Source organism: Euprymna scolopes, chromosome 2 (genome assembly GCF_053919585.1).
Source record: "Euprymna scolopes isolate OS-2025 chromosome 2, ASM5391958v1, whole genome shotgun sequence".
NCBI classification, from domain to species: Eukaryota; Metazoa; Mollusca; class Cephalopoda; order Sepiida; family Sepiolidae; genus Euprymna; species Euprymna scolopes.
In genome coordinates this window covers 40,476,159-40,496,193 of record NC_136483.1, presented here as the reverse complement: position 1 = coordinate 40,496,193, position 20,035 = coordinate 40,476,159, and the positions used below count along the sequence as shown (strand labels likewise).

The 20,035-nt window shown below is 31.7% G+C and overlaps 1 protein-coding gene across 2 annotated transcripts in view; it reads left to right on the top strand.

Moving 5' to 3' along the window:
- LOC145291331 (protein GUCD1-like) overlaps positions 1–20,035 on the top strand; it is a 59,145-nt gene that overhangs the window by 26,129 nt on the left and 12,981 nt on the right. Inside the window, exons 4-9 of one of the 2 annotated variants that reach the window (XM_080137088.1) lie at positions 2,617–2,716; positions 5,454–5,545; positions 11,895–11,997; positions 14,044–14,092; positions 16,799–16,873; positions 16,983–17,194. In XM_080137088.1, coding sequence (XP_079993214.1) covers positions 2,617–2,716; positions 5,454–5,545; positions 11,895–11,997; positions 14,044–14,092; positions 16,799–16,873; positions 16,983–17,074 — 511 coding nt within the window. In that variant the 3' untranslated portion in view covers positions 17,075–17,194. Of the gene's footprint in view, positions 1–2,616; positions 2,717–5,453; positions 5,546–11,894; positions 11,998–14,043; positions 14,093–16,798; positions 16,874–16,982; positions 17,195–20,035 lie in introns of those variants that run through there. The other variant, XM_080137095.1, reaches the window with a different exon arrangement.

The window sequence follows — 20,035 nt, the reverse complement described above, 5'->3', positions numbered from 1 at the left end:
ACTGGTTTCATCCTGGATTAAATAAAGGGTTCTGTTCAAAATTTTGTGCAGATTCTTGAATTCGATAGAAAGATTCCCAAGTTCGATCTAGAGACACCTGAAAAAGGTCAGAGGCTTTATCGGTCAAAACTTTGTGAAAATAATACTCAAGATCAGAACAGTAGTTTGAATAATTCAAATAACCCAAAATATTATTTTACATACATAAACATTTCTTCATCAGGAATCATTAGTTACAAAAGTAATGCCTCCTATTTTTTATTCCGCCTGGATCGATTAGAGGGGATTGCAAATTGCATTGTTATGATGACTGAACTTATGCATTCATGACCTGCCAGTTTCATCTCTCTGTTGTAGATATTGATGGTGTGAGACTCTAAGGAAGAAACCTCTGTCATGGATGTGTGTCAGAAGCAAAGATGCGTCATGCAGGAAAAAAAATTCAACATTCATCTGTGCCTATTGAATGATTACGAAGCCGATACAGATGATGTCAGCACAGTTAAGAGATGAATTCATTGATTTGAGAGTGACAACAGAGATGTGATTCGCATAGAGCGCTCTGAACTTTTACGACTGAGACATCAAAAGAGGCTGGCAAAGGGCATTGAGAATGGTGGTGACTATATAGAAAAATAAATTCTGGAGCACAAAAGGTTACTTGTTTTAATGGTATTATTCGCGCTTTTGTATCTCTTCAACATTTTAGTTTTTGAGTTAAAAATAGAAGGCTTTATTTTTGGAATGACGCTCATATATACAAGTGTTTCATTGATTGCATGATTCGAACTTTGGACCTCAGATTTTATTTTCTGTATATTGATTTACATTTTTTCTTTGACTTAATTGTGTAATTGAATTTTATTGTACTATTATATTTATTTTAACTCTGCCAAATACTGACATAAATTTCCCAGTTCGATTATATATATATATATATATATATATATATATATATATATATATATATATATATATATATATATATATATATTGTTTAAAATATAATTATCCACTGATACGTGTTTCATCGTCATGTGCTTTAGAGTGGCTGAATCTAGCAAGATTTGAAATCAGGACCTCATGATTTTCTAACCTAAACCTCTACCCCTGGGCTATCTTGCGCAACTACTGGATGTATTGTGTTTTATGTAAATGTTATTGTTTTCAATGCTTTTGAATGAATTCAATTCAAAAGTATTGAAAACAAAAACAAATAAATAACATTGACATAAAATGTCATGCATCCAGTAGTCGTGCGAGATTGCTTCTAATCATGGGGTCCCGATTTCGAATTTCGCTAGATTCAGCCACTCTGCTGAATCATAGATGATGAAACCTGTGTCGGTGGATAATTATATTTTAAACAATATATATATGCCACTCCCTATTTGGGGGTATAAAATTGGTAAAAGGGAAAATTAATCCCAACTTGCAATTAGGTATAAGTGCATTTTCGTATAAATAATTGAATTCATTCAAAAGTATCATAAACAAAAACAAATGAATAACATCTATCTATCTATCTATCTATATATCTATATATCTATATATATATATATATATATATATATATATATATATAATTTACTATTATATAAAAGGAACTTTGTGTGTGTGAGAGTTTATTCTCTATGGACTCTGAAATGGTTGGGCCGATTTTTTTTTTTTTGAAATATCACACAAAGGTACTTGGTGTGTCTGGAAGTATTCTTGTGTAGGTTTTGTATCGGAATGCATCTGATGAGTATAAAAAATTGATAGTCAAAAAAATTCCAATTAAAGCAAGGAAGTCTGATTTTGACCAAAGTTAACACTTTTATACAGCCTAACATCATAGATACATTTGATAAGTTTTATCACCATACAAGCAGAAAGAATGAGAATGCTTGAGTTAGTTAGCTACTTAAACAGTTTGTTTGAAAGATCTATAAAATCAACTGTAGATTCTTTTATAAGACAGGCGTGCGTTCGAAATGAATATTTCTATTCAGAGCATAATTGAACTATGATACTTAACTTTTATACGTATAATTTCAATTCAAGTGATTATGTAAAAATTATTTCCTAAAATCAACAATTCATTCTTTGATAGGATAGAGGTGTGTTTGAAACGTTTCTATTTAGAACACAATTGAACTATTTAGGTATTTATGCATTTTAAACTTTAAGTGAAACCATTATTTACAGATAATTTTATAAAATCAACAGTAGATTCTCTACAGTGCAATGTAGAATACACCGTATTGTGAATTAAGTCACTGCAGGGAAGCATGTTAAGCTTTTCTCGGTATACTGTGGGGGAGGAAGCTAAGTAGACCTAATCGATTTGATTAAAAAATGGGCGATTTTACTGATTTTGATAACAAAAGTATGTGAGAGTGAAACATTTGTTGATCCTCATTCAATCCTGTACAACGTTGGGTCTCCTTGCTAGTATATTAAATATACTGAAGCAATCAAACTCACTTCTGTTTGTTTGAAAGATCTTTCTCCTTCTTCTCTTGACACTATTTGATGACCAATTAAAATAATTTTGGATTCTTACTGATTTGGGTTTTGTTTTTTGTTTTTGTGCTAATTTTGCTTCAATATTTGTCTTGTTTTTATTTGCAGTGTGTGGACAATCCATTTGGCTCTGCTCATGAAACTGCATGATGTACGACATTGTTTTTCAACTGTAACTTTAGGAGTCGACAAAAACTATGCCAACGAGGTAAAGTTTTTTATCATCATCAGTTCAATGTCTACTTTACATATTGGCATGTGTTGGACAAGTTTTAGAAATAGACTTCCAAAGTAACCTATCTCTGGCCAGAATTTTATTTATCCTTCTTTCTTTTAAATCTTTCCTTATCACTTTCACCCATGTTTTACTTGGACTACCCTGCCAGCTGACCCTGCTACTTAAACTGTTTTACATCAACTAACTCAAGCATTCTCATCCATTCTTTCAATGTGACCAAACCAATGAAGACTCCTGTTTTGCACACATAGTATACTAGATTTGTGCAGAATAGAAGACTTCAGATTTAATTTTCCTCTGAGGTCATTAGAACTAAACCTGTCGTTAAGATTCCCATTACACATCCATCATATTATTTTCATATCATTTCTCTCCATGCACTGAATTAGTGATGGAACGGTTCCAAAATTTTTCCCTATTTCAACACAATTACTGATTCTGTTCTAAATCGCTGATACAATTACCAATTCCAATTCTTTTAAAGTTCTAAATATTTGATTAGAGATTTGTTAAATTTTTTAATTACTCTAAAACTCCTGCATATATTTTTGCAAACGTAAAAATATACATGGAGCAGGGGGTGTATATTACACAAGTAGATCTTTCTAAATATTTTTTCTCCAATGTTTTCCTTGTAATTGATTGAAAATTGTGAGGCAACTAAAGATTTATTTCACTTTGTAAACAAAGATGATTTGCATTAGTTTGTCATTAGTTAACAAATGTTCTTTGGATTTTTTTAATAAACAATTGTAAATAATCAACAGTTGGCATGCAAAATGAGAAGACGCTGTAGGAATAGAATAGTTAACAAAACTCCTTCCCCATGTTTAACATAATATTCTTAACATGAAGAGAACGGGGAAGGTGTTTTGTTAACTATTCTGTACCGTTCCTCTTGAAGAATGTTCATAATTTTATCCTAATTATAAAAATAGTTTAGCAGTCATGTTTTTGAATTCTCAATAAATTAAAAATTGGTTTAATTTCCAAAGGAAATAAGCATTAGATGTAAAGAATTTCAAACTGAAAGGTACAATAAAATAGTCATTATTTCAGATAATATGTATACAGTAACCAGACAATGGCCGGGATCAGAGCAACACCAGGAAAATAAAAACTTGTCCCAGCATTTTAATACTCAACTGAAAGGCATTATGTAGGCATTTAGCAAATAGGTAAAAAAAAAAACACATTTGCAGATTTCAAAAAATTTGATAAGGGAAAAGACATAAATGAACTCTAGAATATTTAATTTGATAACCATGATTTGTCAATGAAAACATTATTATATTAGATTTGAAGAGTGAAAGATATATTTTGGTAATTAATTCCTATTTCAGTCACGTAAATTATTTAGAATTAAATGACCACATTTGTACCAGATTATTTTCTTTTCATCACCAACAAAGATGTTCATTTTTAGTATCATCAGTAGCAGTATTTCTTGTCGTCAACAAAAGATCAATTGACAACAGTTCAAAATACATGTGAACGATGGGGCATCCAAAATCTCTTTCTCCTAAAACAAAAAGTCTCATTTCTTTTATTTGGATCTTTTGGCACCTATTTTGCATAATTATGATCATCACCTTGAAACAAATGGTTTCAGGTTTGATCCATGTACAGTCACTGTTTCCTTATAGTGGACGCATGCTAGTTATGATCGCTTATCTTTTGGTCTCTGCACCATCACCACAGAAAGTCGATGCTAAATCTAAGGATAGAATTTCTAGTCTACGATCCTGTGGGTTTTAGTATTATGTTGTAAATAAATAATCTTCTAATAAATATGTTGTGTTTGTTTTGTTTTTTTATTGTCAGGACAAAACACTTAAAAAATCGTTTTTAGAATCAGTAATAAATGTAAAATTTTTCCAATTCTGATGCAGATTCTGATACCCCAAAAAGTTTCCATTTTTCCGATTTCTGATTCAAATTATTCGTACCATCACTAATCAAGATACATTTCCAGCCAGCACGAAAAATTGGCACTGAACAACTGCAAATATGTAAGACAACACTACAACATTTGTAAATGATACATAACATATATGGCACACATATGTATGCGACTAAACTGGATTTATATAAGAATTTTGAGGTTATTTTTTTTTTAAATGCGATTTTCTTTAAGTTTGAAATAAGATTTTCATGTTTAAATCTGCAGATTGAATGGACCCATTCTTGTTTGGTTCATAATTTTATTTTCACTTCATATATATATAGTGTTGTTGTGGTCTCGTACTAACACATGGAATGGTTGTAAGCTCAAATTCTGAAAGAAACAAGGAGATCAAATTATGTATCAGTTTAGAATGTTTGTCAATTAATACCAGTCTATAGTAAGTACCAGTAAGTGTAGAATAGTTACAGTGAACATAATATATGAAGGGATATCCTTTGATCTCATACTAGTAACCACCCAACAATATTAAACTAGCTCGATATTTAATATAAGCAGATAAATCATGTCAATAAAAGCCAGACATTGTAAAACAGTATAACACTTCATAGTCATGACTTTAAAACTTTACATGACTTTTAATTTACGACTACAAATAATTGCCATGACTAGTGTTTTTATTTTTTGTATCAAAAATAAATATATTGGGCTATTGTTTCAGGAATTGAGCAGCCGTAAATGAGCCTTTATAACTTTATACATGACAAATTTTATAACTTTATTTTTTTGTTCTTTTTTCAGAGTTATTATAAAAATCGTTTCAACGAAGATGAAAGGCTTGTGAATGAATTGTTTGAGAATGCGGAAGAAAAAGGAATTTGTGTGGAAAGAAGGTAAATATTGTAAACATTTCAGTGAATTTTTTTTGTTTTTAATGAAAGGCAAAACTTTCATTTAAAAAATAATGAAACTATTTTATTCTTTTTATCAAATTTTTCTTTTGTTTATTTTTTCTTTGTAACAATTTCATAAACTGAATTTTCTTCTTCTTTGTCTCTTCCACACCATGTAGGTTGCATCTTTGTCACAGCAGCACAAACTGATTTTTTCAATGAAACTCCATCATTTACATTAGTTTCAATATGATATTGCTTAATGTCGTCTGAATGTTACATTTCAATTTTCGTTGGGTTCTTTGAGAAGTGTGTAGTTATGCCTTAGTTGTTATTCCCAAGTCCACATTGACCTGAATTGGTAGAATCCGTCATTTACAGGCTATTTGTTTACCAAATATATTTCTACAAAATAAATTAATCTACAATCACATGTATAGAAAACATATGTTCTGGCATTAAATAACCCAACAATGATTGACATGCTATAAAACAACCAACCATTTTCTTTTTATATTTAATCCATTCAGAAAAGCTTGATTCCTCATGCTGAGGGATATTTGGCGTTTTTCTTTTTTCATTGACTGACAGGCATCTTTATAATTACAAAACTCTGTGGCCTGTGCACCTTTGCTTAAATCTTGTCCTAGCAATTCTATCTTTAAAAAAAAAGATGACAAGTGAATTCTCAAAGCTATTTATAAAACTCTGTGGACTGTCCGTCCGTGCTTGCTAGAATCTTGTCTTCAACTGTCAGGCACTTCCATCTTTTAAAAAAGGGTGAATTTATGTATATGTGTGTGTGTGTACTTCGTTTAATTACATAAATTAATATATGAAAATATAATTTTATGCATAAATTTTCAGTACTTACTTCAACAGTGCTCAATACATAGGTAGAACTAGGTAGTAAGTTATAAAAATATGTGTGGCAATTAAGCTTAATCGCCATATATATTTTTATAACTATATATATATATATATATATATATATATATATATATATATATATATATATATTAGTGATGGGACAATTCCAATATTTTTCCGATTCTGATACAATTACCAATTCCAATTCTTTGCAAATTTCTAAATATTTAACTATAGATTTGTTATTTTTCCTAAACTTAAAAATACACTTGTGGGGTGTGTTCTCTCGATTTTAGTTTTACTGGTAGTTTAAAATCAATAAATGTTTACTATGTTATCGTTATTATCAGCAATGGAAGATTTTGATTTAAAAAAATCAAGTAAAAAAGATGATTAAAAGAATCGTTTTAGTATTAGACAATAGGCACAAATTTTTTTGATACCGATTCCAATACCCTCAACTGTACCGATTTTTCCGATTCCAATTAATCGCCCCAACACTAATATGTATGTTGAGCAAAAAAAAAAAAAAAAAAAAAAAAGTGGTAGTAGGAAGGCAGGCTCGAACCTGTACCGCAAAGGAGGAAAAGAACGAGAAAAAAACCTGACATCTTTGCTATTACGACCACTGCCAGACCGGAAGTGACGTAGGTTTAAATTAAGGCTAGACAATCGAAAGGAAAGGATGACTTTTGAAAATATCGGCGAAAAAAGCGACCCCCTCCTGTAGAAAAGTGCCCAGTTGAAGTTGAAGATATTAATGATTTTAGCCTATTTTTCGATATTTGTCATCTGAAAGGTCGAACTTCAAAATGATACTGATCTTGTAAAAATCTGTCACCTTTATCGAAAGTTTTTGGCAGACATGCAAACATACATACATACATACATACATTTACATATTGGTAACTAAAGATTTTCGACCAAAACCGATTAAAAAGCTTGTCCTATCTCTGAATACCCTTTATGTCAAATTTCAAATGTTTAGACCAGAAATTGGCTGATTAATTTGGTAGAGACCGCAGGGCGCAGAGGTCAAATTTTTTTAACTTTGACCCCTATTATGACCCCTTAACATTTATTGTTTTGGGCTCAAATCAAGTTATTAAGATAAATCCATGTCCAAGGAACCTATATCTAAAATTTCAAGTGTTTAGAGCCAAAATTGTCGCAGGAGTTTGGTAGAGTTCTCAAAGGTCAAATTGTTGAACTTTGACCCCTTAACAGCCAAATTTCTGGCCGAAAACGGATTACAAAGATTTTCCCAAATCTCGGTACCCTGTATATCAAATTTTGAGTCTGTAGACTTAAAATTGACAGAGCTATTGCATAGGGAAATGTACACACACAGATACACACACAGACAGCCAGACACTTTCACTTTTATAGATATACTAGCATTTCAGCCCGGTGTTGCCCGGGTATTTGGAGGTGTATGTTGAGCAAAAAAAAAAAACGGTCAATTTATTTAACTTTGCCCCTATTATAACCCCTTAAAATTTATTGTTTTGGGCTCAAATCAAGTTATTAAGTAAGATCCATGTCCAAGGAACCTATATCTAAAATTTCAAGTGTTTAGACCAAAAATTGTCGCAGGAGTTTGGTAGAGTTCTCAAAAGTCAAATCGTTGAACTTTGATCCCTTCATCGCTAAATTTCTGTCCGAAATCCAGTCGCATTGATTTTCCCAAATCTCAATACCCTGTATATGAAATTTCGAGTCTGTAGACTTAAGATTGACAGAGTTATTGCGTAGGGAAATGTACACACACAGATACACAGATACACGCACACACAGACAGACACTTTCACTTTTGTGTATGTATATATATATATATATATGTAGATAGGCATAGCTCAGAGGCTAAGGAATAAGGATAGAGAATTGTATGTTTTGTTTAGTTTGGATTCTAGCTGATGGCACCCAAGTCATATCTATATATATATATACTAGCGTGGGTGCCCGGCGTTACCGGATATTTGGAGATGTATGTTGAGCAAAAAAAAAAAAAAGTGGTCAATTTTTTTAATTTGACCCCTATTATGACATCTTAAAATTTATTGTTTTGGGCTCAAATCAAGTTATTAAGTTAGATTCATGTCCAATGAACCTATATCTAAAATTTGAAGTGTTTAGACCGAAAATTGTCGGAGGTAGAGTTCTCAAAGGTCAAATCGTTGAACTTTGACCTCTTAATCGCCAAATTTCTGTCCGAAAACCGATCACATCAATTTTCCCAAATCTCAGTACCCTGTATATCAAATTTTGAGTCTGTAGACTTAAAATTGACAGAGTTATTGCGTAGGGAAATGTACACACACAGATACACAGATACACGCACACACAGACAGACACTTTCACTTTTATATATATATATATATATATATATTAGTTTTGATCTCACTACTATATATTAGGTTTAATATAATAATCAATAGGGAATTGTCTCTATAATAATAAATACGTAATCTGCATGAATTAAAATATATTTAAACATATCTTATGAGTAGGCAATGCCGGGCAGCCTGCTAGCATTTTAATAAAAATGACTGAAGCTTGTCACATAACTTTGGATGATCTTTTTCAATATTTATGTGCATGCAACAACAGAGTTTTCAAAGAGACACTCATAACACTTATGGAATCAGGTCAAAGTTGCTAAGTTGATGCATCTAAAAAATGTATTTTGTGCATATTTATAAAAATGTTAAAAATAATATCATCTGTCAGTTCAATCATTGAGTTCAGGTTAGATTGTTTGAATCAGAAAAAATGTGTCCATCAATTAACCAGCCACCCAGCTAACCCCTATCCCCACTTTTGAAGAAAATAGCCTCTTAGGACAAAACTGAGCCATACCTAATTCATGCAACAGAGTTAGGTTCGTTGCAAATCCCTAGAATCAGAATATACCAAGGATTCCTCGGTTGGTATAAAAAGAAGAGGCAAAAATAAAGACAAGTACTTTGTTTATGTGCCTTCTGAAATGTGACACAAGGTCAATTTAATGTTGGGAAATTTAACCCCTCCCCCCCCCCCCCCCGAAAGAAAATTGTAGACAAGTACAAAATTAGCTATGAATGCACTCCTTGATAGAGGTGCCTCAGTTGACAATCAAACCCTCCCTGGACCAAATAGAATTATACCTCATCTTAAAACTTCTTCTGGCTAGTATAAAAAATGTGTGCTTGCTTTTAAATAAAAAGATAAAATCCAAGATTAATTTCTCGGCCCCCCCCTCTTTCTCTCTCTCTCCCTCTCTCTCTCTCCCTCTCTCTCTCTTCATCAATTGAAAATAACACTGGATAGAAATTGATTATCTCGTTAATAAACAGAGATAAGAGAGAGAATTAGACAACATGTAAAATAATAGGGAGGGGGATCAAACAACACATACGCACACAGGGGGTGAGAGTGATAGAGCGAAATCTCTTATGGGTCACTTTGTCAGTTAATTACAAATTATGGCTAATTAGAAAAATGAAAATCCAAATCATGGCAAGCTATTAATATCAAGAGTGCCGGAAAAGTATTGTTTTTAGGCTTTTTTACCCCAAAGGTTTTTCAAGTGGTTAGACCAATTCTTCATGTGCTTTTTAGTAGAGCCACATTTTATCCTGACCTTTGAGCTGGAGTTCTTTGTTTTCCAAACAAAGTGATGTTGTTTATTTATATACTGCTTTGATAGTGTTTCAATTTTCCTTTTATGAAGTAAACTTTATAGTTTAACTAGGCATCATCAAGGTTTTTCTTGGCAATAACTTATAATCAATAAATCATAAATCAATTATTTAATAGAGGGGGTAGCTTGTGATATTTAGCAGAGATGGACTTGGCTGACTGTACTTGTACCACTTTGGTCAAGTTGCTGGGTTTGGTGTGACCTTTATCCTTTTTTTAGGAAGTATTGAGATCGCAATCTCTTCCATTAATTTAATGAATTCTCACAGGCTCATTCAATATTATTGAAGTCTATCTCATCAGGTGAAAGAAGTGAGAATTTATTTATTGTTGAGAAAAAGGTTGGTGGGATGAGGCTGCTTTTCAGTCGATAGATTTAATTGAGTGGGGTTTTGCTTGCTTGGAAACTCTGAGACTGATACATGGCCTACTAATATTAGTAAGTCATGATTGATTGATAATTCTTTGATGAGTAGAACCTAGCATCATGGACAGTATTTCTCCATTTCTTATGAAAGAGAATGTAGTCTAATTATGCACACTCACCAGAGGAATACTCAAACATTTCAAATTCTGGCTTCATAAAGGTGTTGTTAGTACTAAAAGGTTAAACTCATCCATGAAATCTTTCAGCTTTCACCATTTCAGTTGGTGTTACAATTATACATAAAACATTAACTTCATTGGAAACAAATTCGGTGTTTAAGTTTCCAGCAATGACAAGAAAATGGTGCGGTTGTATCTGTTCAACCTTCAACTTTACTATTAAGAGCTGAATAGAAATCTTCAACTTCATCCACAGGACTTGAGTTGTACGAGGAATAGACAGAGATAATCGTCTTCGAGTTCTCTTTTAACTCAATTAAAAGCATTCTGGAGGAAATTGATTCAGTACTTAGAAAATTGTTGCTGGCTACAGAAGACAACAAGGAGATGACACTACCAATTGAAGCATTGGCAGAATTCTTTGATGCGGATGATGTGACGAATTGATAAAAATCTGTTTGGTGGTACTTGAGGAGTGACATCTGGATGATAGAAGCAATGTTCTTGAGCTGCTATCATCTATCTAAAATTATACCTATGCTTTTACTTCTACTCATGTACTATGGTATTTCAGTGCTCATTTCAGGAGATAGTGTAGTATCTGTTCTGTTGTTATAAGACCATCCTCACAAGCATTACCTCCTTCTTTGTAAATAGTGTAATATGTGATTGTTCGCCATGAGACCATTCTCCTACATGTTAGCTCTTCTTTTGAAGATAGTGTAGTATGTGTTCTATGGTTATGATATTATCCTCCTAGTCATTATCTCCCCATATATAATGATGTAGCATCTGTACTGTTGTCATGAGATCATCCTCTCAGGCATTACTTCCTCTCTTTTTTGTTGGTGAGGAGTATAGTGTGTGTCAGCAATAAATTGTTACAATCAGTTGTTCATTAACAAAATTAACACTCAAGTTAGTCTATATTCCAAATTCTAAGATGTTGTTCAGCTTACCGTTTATTTCTTTCAGCATGTTAAAATGTTCAATTCTTGACAGCACCTGTTTCATAATGCAGAAACATATAATTATTATGTCACTTTTATTATTATCTGCCCTAACTCATCAGAAGAATAAAAACTCATTAACTTTAAAAGAAAAGAAAAAAGAATTTGTGCATGATGACTTCAGTCTGAAAAAATCCAAATAGTTGCATTGTTTGTTATGATACTTATGCCATCTTTGATTTTTCTTTATACATTCACTAGCAAGACTTCTGATTTGATTTCTATTTATTTTCTTTGCACAGGTCGGTTGAATTGGCTGAGATTCTGAATCATGTCAGTGATGGAAACATTCTCATCTGCCTTATTGATTACAGTGTCTTAGCTTGTGTAAACTGCTTCACGGAGGTAAACACACACAAGCTTTCATTTTCATTTTTTATTACAAAGTTTTAAATCTGTTATTTATTGTTCCTATTTACTTGCCTCTCCACAAGAGCAAAGTTCGACACTAAGGTCGGTTTTTAATGTGGGGGAAAGAACAAAAATACAAATTGTCTCAGTTGTGAAGGATTTTTCCTCCACTAACCTAGAACAAAAAACAGATGCTACACTTTGATCTTGGCCCGAAGGGCAAGAAGTTATTTTACGGCTAAGAAGGTCAAAATTTTACCTGCTGCGGTCCTTGAAAAAAAATGATGATGTATTATTCCATTTCAAATATTTAGAGTTCGTTTTTTTATTAGAATTAATTTTTCATTTTTTGATTTTCAGTTGAGATGACTTTGTTCCTGTTTTTAACCTAAGCTATTCATCGTCAAATTCATATTGTTTTTTTTTTTATTCTTATTCACCACAAACAAGGCATATTGCCACTTGGACAGAAGGGGGTTATTATGTAGGGTCATGCCTACAGGTACACACTGTAAGGAGTTTAGCAAGATAACTGTTTGCATTATATTTAAATTTGTCCATACTAGTACAATTCGGGAAGCAGGAAAGAGGAAAGGAATTCTAAAGTCTAGCAGTTCAAGGGAAGAAAATATTAGAGTAGAAAGCTTTCCAGTATTTAGGGATCTCTATAATGGGTTAGAACTCTTGTACTGTCAGTCAGAAACACCAGATAGACAGTAAAACCTGTACCCTCAGCTTGTTAGACAAGAGTTGCTCAGACAAGTTGTGTGAACATAAGTGGCAAACAAGCATGGTTCGATAGCAGTCAGTATTAAAAACTTAACATGATTGGTTAAAATGTAAAAAAATATGTTTATAAGCATTAAACTTTTCATTTCCCATTTTCCAATTACCTCATCACAAAATACTTTTGAATGCATTTAGGTGGTTCTCAGTGATGATTGTTGTCTTCATTGCCAATTTCGGGATTCTTGCTTATCAGATTGGCTTGAACAGCCACCCCCGATCTGTTATTCAATCCTAGAGGTCGCCATCTTGTAAAGATTTGTGCTACTGTTCTCTGTGCAGAATTTATAATTTCCGTTCTTCTTCCCATTTGTGAGTCAGCCAATGAAAAGGAAGTGTATTAAAAAAAAAAATAATTAAATATAATAAAATTGCTATGTTCTTATCGAGTTGATTCATTTATTAGGTTGTTTAATCTAACCAAATTAATTTTAAAAACCCATAAAAACCCGCCCTTGTCATCCATTTCTTTTTTCTTGAACAAATAAGTGATAATGACAGTAACAGGTCTTCTATTCTATCCTTGACTAATTAGGTTACTAATCATACCTAGTTTCACTCAAATAATTTTTTGAAAGGATCAAATTACTAGTTAAGACTTTAATCTTGTCTGATAATGAGAGAATTGTTAAAATATGACGAATACATAGGAAAAGGATGGATTTTATTTAAAATATTATCACTATTTTATGAGACATGGATTTTAACTTAAACTATAACACTATTATAAATAACGAATGGAGTTTTAAATTACTAAAGTAAAAATACATAATCGAAACTTTCGTCTGCCATGCTGGTTATAATTGTCGTCATATATTTCAACTGATTTTGAACACTTCCTTACCTGGCTAGTTGTAATAACTCACAAATATTGAAGTCGAAATTCTGCCAGGCCTCCTTGTTGTTGGCAGGCGGACATTTGATTCTTTTTCTTGACTCACAGTAAATCTCTTTTTTAATTTTACAGATTTATTTCTAAACAACAAAACACAATTGTTTATTTTATTAATTTCTAAACAACAAAACACAAATGTTTATTTTAGTAATTTACCTATCAAATTTCATAACTTGTGAAAACAATCCGGCCTTGAATTTCTGATGCAACCAAATCTCATCTCACACATTCTATTTGCTAACCTATATTTTGTGTAACTTACTTATTCATGGTAAATATTATTGCATGGAGAGTTCTTAAAAATGAAAAAATGCCAAAGATAAACTAATTATTCTTTCTTTCTTTTTTTTTCTAACCAGAGTTGCACTTTGTTGAAATGTTTTGGAAATTGTATTCATTGTTATCAAGGTAAGTCTGGCTTTCAAAACCAAAATAGTTGATCTCATCTATTCATTTTAAGCTCATCTCATGAAAAGGAGTATACACACACATATACCTTTCAGAAATACAAGTTTACAAACTGAAGAATTTGGGAAATTTAAAGAGGGTATATAAATATGTCATCTTCACATATATTAAAGACTGTTATCTTTTTTATTCTTAATGACATGTGATGTGACCTCCTGAATAATTTTCATTTTGTATAAGAAATATCACCTGAAGAGGTCTCTAGTTACTTTTAACTGGCTGACTGAAACCTGTTTATGAATCTGTAGTGACATATTAATGCTTATGTAAAACAAATAAAAAGTATATCTTGCCCTACTTTGGTATTGAGCACTCTTGTATTAGGGAGCGAAGTAATAAGAAAGAAATTAATAAAAAAAATAAATAAAACTTCAACAGTCTTACATTTATAAGCGATAAAAATCATGTATAAAATTGGCAAGGACCTGGTGGTCCCGCGGTAAAACGCCAGACTACTTATCAAGCCGTTGTAGGATCGATCCTTGTCAATAAAAATCTAGCTACACTGATGAAGAGTAAACTCCGAAACATGCATGTATATAGATGGCTTACTTTTATGCATGTAGTAAATATTAATTTAGTAAATATTAATTAATAATTAATATTTAAAAAAATCTATATATCTATAAAAGTGAATGTGTCTGTGTATCTGTGTCCCTACGCAATAACTCTGTTAATTTTTAGTCTACAGACTCGAAATTTAATATACAGGTTACTGAGATTTGGGAAAATCGATGTGATCGGTTTTTGGCCAGAAATTTGGCGATTAAGAGGTCAAAGTTCATCGATTTGACCTTTGAGAACTCTACCAAACTCCTCCGACAATTTTGGGTCTACGCACATGAAATTTTAGATATAGGTTCCTTGGACATGGATCTAACTTAATAACTTGATTTGAGCCCAAAACAATAAATTTTAAGGGGTCATAATAGGGGTCAAAGTTAAAAAAAAATTGACCTCTGCAGTCTCTTCCAAATTACTAAGATAATTTCTGGTCTAAATATTTGAAATTTGACATAAAGGGTATTCAGAGATAGGGCAAGCTTTTTCATCAGTTTGGGTCGAAAATTTTTAGTTACCAATATATAAATGTATATATGTCTGCCTTAAACTTTCAATAGAGACGACGGATTTTACTAAGATCAGTATCGTTTTAAAGTTCGATCTTTCATACGACAAACATCGAAAAATTGGCTAAAAACATTAATATCTTCCCCTTCCACTAGGCACTTTTCTACAGGGGGAGGGGGTCACTTTTTTCGCTGATATTTTTGAAAGTCATCTTCTCCTTTAGATTGTCTAGTCTTAATTTAAAAAAATGTCGCTTCCTGTTTGGCGGGGGTCGTAACAGCATAAACATTAGGTTTTACACCGTTCTTTTCCTCCTTTGCGGTACTGGTTCGAGCCTGCCTTCCTACTACCACTTTTTTTTTTTTTTTTTGCTCAACATACACATCCAAACACCCGGGCAACGCCGGGCGCCCATTCTAGTAAAAAATAAAAAAGTAAATACGTCCTAAAAATGTGGGCGAAGAAAAAATATGTAAACAAAGGGCAAACAACTCTTTTCTTATAATCTAAACGTTCAGGGAACGAAGTAATTAGAAAGAAATTAATCGCTAATAAAAAAATAAATAAAAATTCAACAACCTGAAATATACATACATATATATATATACACATACATATATACTAGCAAAAGTACCCGTTGTTGGCTGGGTTCAAAAACAGCCTACAGAAAATGGACTTTGATTTATGAAAGTATGATAGGAAGGGTTGTAAAGATAGCTTCGAATTCGGGGGTATCAAAACCAAAGTAAAAAATGATGAAAGTAAAAATAAAATAGATAAACCCCATAATTTATTATACCATACCTGTTCACACTGAAACACTTATCACAATATTCTGTGGATCTATATTAAAAAAAACCTTGTTAAACTTTGTGACATATTTACATTCTATGGAGGTCAGACATGAACGAACACCCGATAATTTTATTATACCATATTTCTTCAAATTGAAACATAATTATCAAAGTATACTTATGCAGATAGATATGAAAAGTCTTTATTAATGTTTGTGCCTATTTCCATTCTATGGAGGCCAGGTGCGAACGCAGACCCCACAATTTTATTATACAATCCCTGTTTAAGTTGAAACATACTTATCAAAGTATTATTATGTACATTTATATCAAAAACACTTGTAAACGTTCTTTTTTAATTTTTAAATTTTTTATTTCCATACTTTGTGGACCAGGCGCGTATGCAGACCCCACAATTTTAATGAATCATCATTATGCCAGATCAAACATACCCATTCCTGTGTCTCAATACATCTATCATTATATGTGATCAATTTTCTATAATAGTCAACCACAGAGGAGCCTATTCGTGACCAGACACACACAGACGTTCAGCTTTATATTATAGATATATAAGAAGATTTGAGTAATTTATAAAAATAAAATACTGTTTAAATTCCTAGAGATATTAAATGCATATTGCAGATTTAGCACTTGCATCTGTCAACTTATCGATGGAAAATTCAGAAATACTAAAGGGGAATTCAACTACATAACATTAAAGGCCAGGAAATATAAACAACAATGTATTAAATAATGTTTTTTTTTAATCTCCTTGCAGGTCATTTCATTGTCGTTTGTGGTTATGATAAAAGCAAGCAGTTGATATATTTCATGAATCCTAATATTTCACATGGTAAATCTTTAAAAGTTATTCAATCTAAGTTGACAATTACAGTTTGAAGTTTTTGTTAATTGGTGAAATGGAATCGGGATTATTTAATAATTTTTATTTTCATTTTCAGCCGAGATTGGTAGTTGCACCATGAAAGAATTTGATGTGGCACGAAAACGATACGGAACTGATGAGGATTTGTTATTTATATACAAAGACTAATATTTCTTTGTTATTTTTGGAATTGTCACTTTATTATTACTAATGAGATCTGGCATTTCCACGAATTAAAACAAATAAACCTGCTTGGAAGGTTTATTTTGCAATAAAACTGAATCTTTATTCCATGGTTTTACAAAATACATCTTCTTAGCGTGTTGGATGATTCAGCAAAAGATGTTTCAACATCAGACCTCTTTGTTTAGGGAACCCAATCTGGGTTGACAACATCTAATTGCATTGTCCACCATATGAAGTGCAAATGAAAATGGTTTTTATTCCTTCCAGTCAGTGACTTTAACTGTTTAAACTTGTTGACATCACACCTAAATCTGTCTTTCATTTGGTCATAGTAATCACTGGACATTATTTCACACTGCTAATTTTTTAATATAATATTCCAAGTTTTGGTTACAGACAAAATCTCCATTATCATCGGAATCAATTTCCATTGTTAAACAATCATACAAATAAAATATAAAACTGAAGGCTGATCAACTATTTCCATAGAATAAAGAAAATTAATGATCACAAAAACTTTACAGAAATTTGCGGAGTGCTGATAAATTACTAATTTAGTAACATTGACACAACGTGAAAGCATAAAATGCATAAATTTTTAATAAAACTGATGATTTTCTTAAAATTTCAATTGTAAAAAGAGAGATTATAAAAATTATATTTTTACGATATGTAGAAGTGACAACTTTGTTTACATTTTGTATTTGTGTTGTTTCCATGAAATGTTAGATGAGTTTTTTGTTGAAAAAAATCTTAACGTGTGGAAAACTGCATTTTTTTATTGAAATCTTTTTTTTTTTTTTTTAAATATTTTTTGAAAAAAAACTGCTGCTCTTAATTAGTATAATAATACACCTGTGTCTTAGTTTGTACGTGCATTATCACATTTCACACCTATTTTAACAAATCAGATTGTCTGATTGCAAAAGATGAAAGCATAATTGATGATTATCTTGTGTGGATGTTGCCAAAACTTAAGATTTTTACCATTCTCAATGGATTGTTTCCCAAATTAACTAAGATGTGATGTTCTTGACTTAAAAATGAAATTGCCTTTATTTATTTAAAGAATATTTTGTTGATAATTATTTTTATGATAATAGATTAAAAAAAAAAAAAACGGAATTTCCATGGAGTTGTAATTTCAACAGTTTCTATTGTTGCTTCTCAAAAAAAAAAAAATCTTAATCTTTTTTTTTTTTTTTACACTATTATCATTCTTGTTGCATAATTTATGATTTGTAGACAAGTTTCATTCATTTTCATCAATTGTTTTCGTGATTAATTTTTCTGATGCATTTTTATAGAAATAGTTAATCAGCCTCGAGTCCTCTACTTTATTTGCACCAGAAGTATTCTTTCACTGAAGATGGAGAGAAATTGCTAAGAAAACCTACCTTTCTCAAATGTTGAGATTTTTTTTCTTCAATCATTTATTTTTAAAAGACATTTCTATAATACGAGCAAACATAAAATGTATTTATAAAATAAATTGAAAAACCGAAATTAAATTAACCAGTTGTTTGATTATTTTCACTGGTCAATTCCACAGAGTCCTTTCATCGAGTAAAATCATTCCTCAATTGAATCATCATAAGATATTGTGGATTGCTCGATTGTCTTGTTTTAGCTGTTTGTTGTGTTTAACTGCTGAATATATCTGGAGGAATGGTACCCATATTACAATGTCGAGGTTGTGGGTTATGTATTAGCAATCAGGCATTTTATAGTAGGCTGAGAGAGATTTGTGTGTGTGTGGGAGGGGTCGCTTTGGACAAGGCATACAACTTCAAGGTAAAAAACTAATCAATGTTAAGTATTAAATAGATAGGTTCTGACCCAGAAAATAGCAATTCTTTCACCTTTTTCAGAATCCTCATTCATAGATTGTGAAGACAAAATGAGGGAAGTGAGTTATGAAACTGCTGAAAGTAAACTTAAAATCAATTATTTTTTACTTATTACTTCAACAAATATGTAATCCATAGGACATCAGGACAGTATTCAGGAGTGATTCAACTCTCCGGAAACAGTGTGAGAGTCAAGCCCCCCACAGAAAAAATGTTGACTAAGAACTGTGTATATGAAATCCCATGTAAATGTGGAAAACTATGCAAAGGTAAAATATGTCCATTGAAAGTACAGTTAGAAGAACATCGAAAAGCCATAGTACGTGGAGAGACTGAAAAGTCAAGTATAGCTGACCATATCTGGATAGAAAAGGGAAATCATCTACCATTATAGGACAAAGTAAAAATTATAGATATATGATATTTACAACTAGAAATAAAAATAGGTTTAAGGCTCCTAAAATTTGTACTAGAATTGTCCACAAGGTTAGAGTACTTGGAAAAATCCTGAAGGTTTAATCAGCGGTGTGGGCGACCGAAAAATACAATTGCGAATTATGTAGGACCTCTATGACGGAACAAGAGCATGCTACTCCTGTGAAGTAAAATAAAGTGTTCCGCTCGAAATTCTGTCCAAATTCCAGAGTTTGACAGATACACCTGAAGAAGGTCAGAGGTTACACTGACCGAAACATTGAGAAAAATAATCACACTCCAGATGAGAACAGTAGTCCGATGAATCCAATACAAATAATCAATCCTCATCTCAAAAATTAAGAAATGTCAACTACCTGATTGTTCACATAAACACCTATATATGACAGGAGATAGTTGATATATGCAGTGAAAAGGGTGTGTACTGATTAATTCACACGCACACACATAATGAAAGTATGTTATCTATATAATACTAAAATTAGAATTTTATTAAATATTCTCTCTTACACAGGCGATCTATTGAGTTTGTTAGTGCAAAATTGTCATTAAAATAAAAAATGAGTGGACTTAGTTGCGATTATTTTTGGCAAATTCTTAAAAATTGAGACTTTTTTTCCAACTCATTGTGCCACATTTATTTTTTAATCTTTGTAAA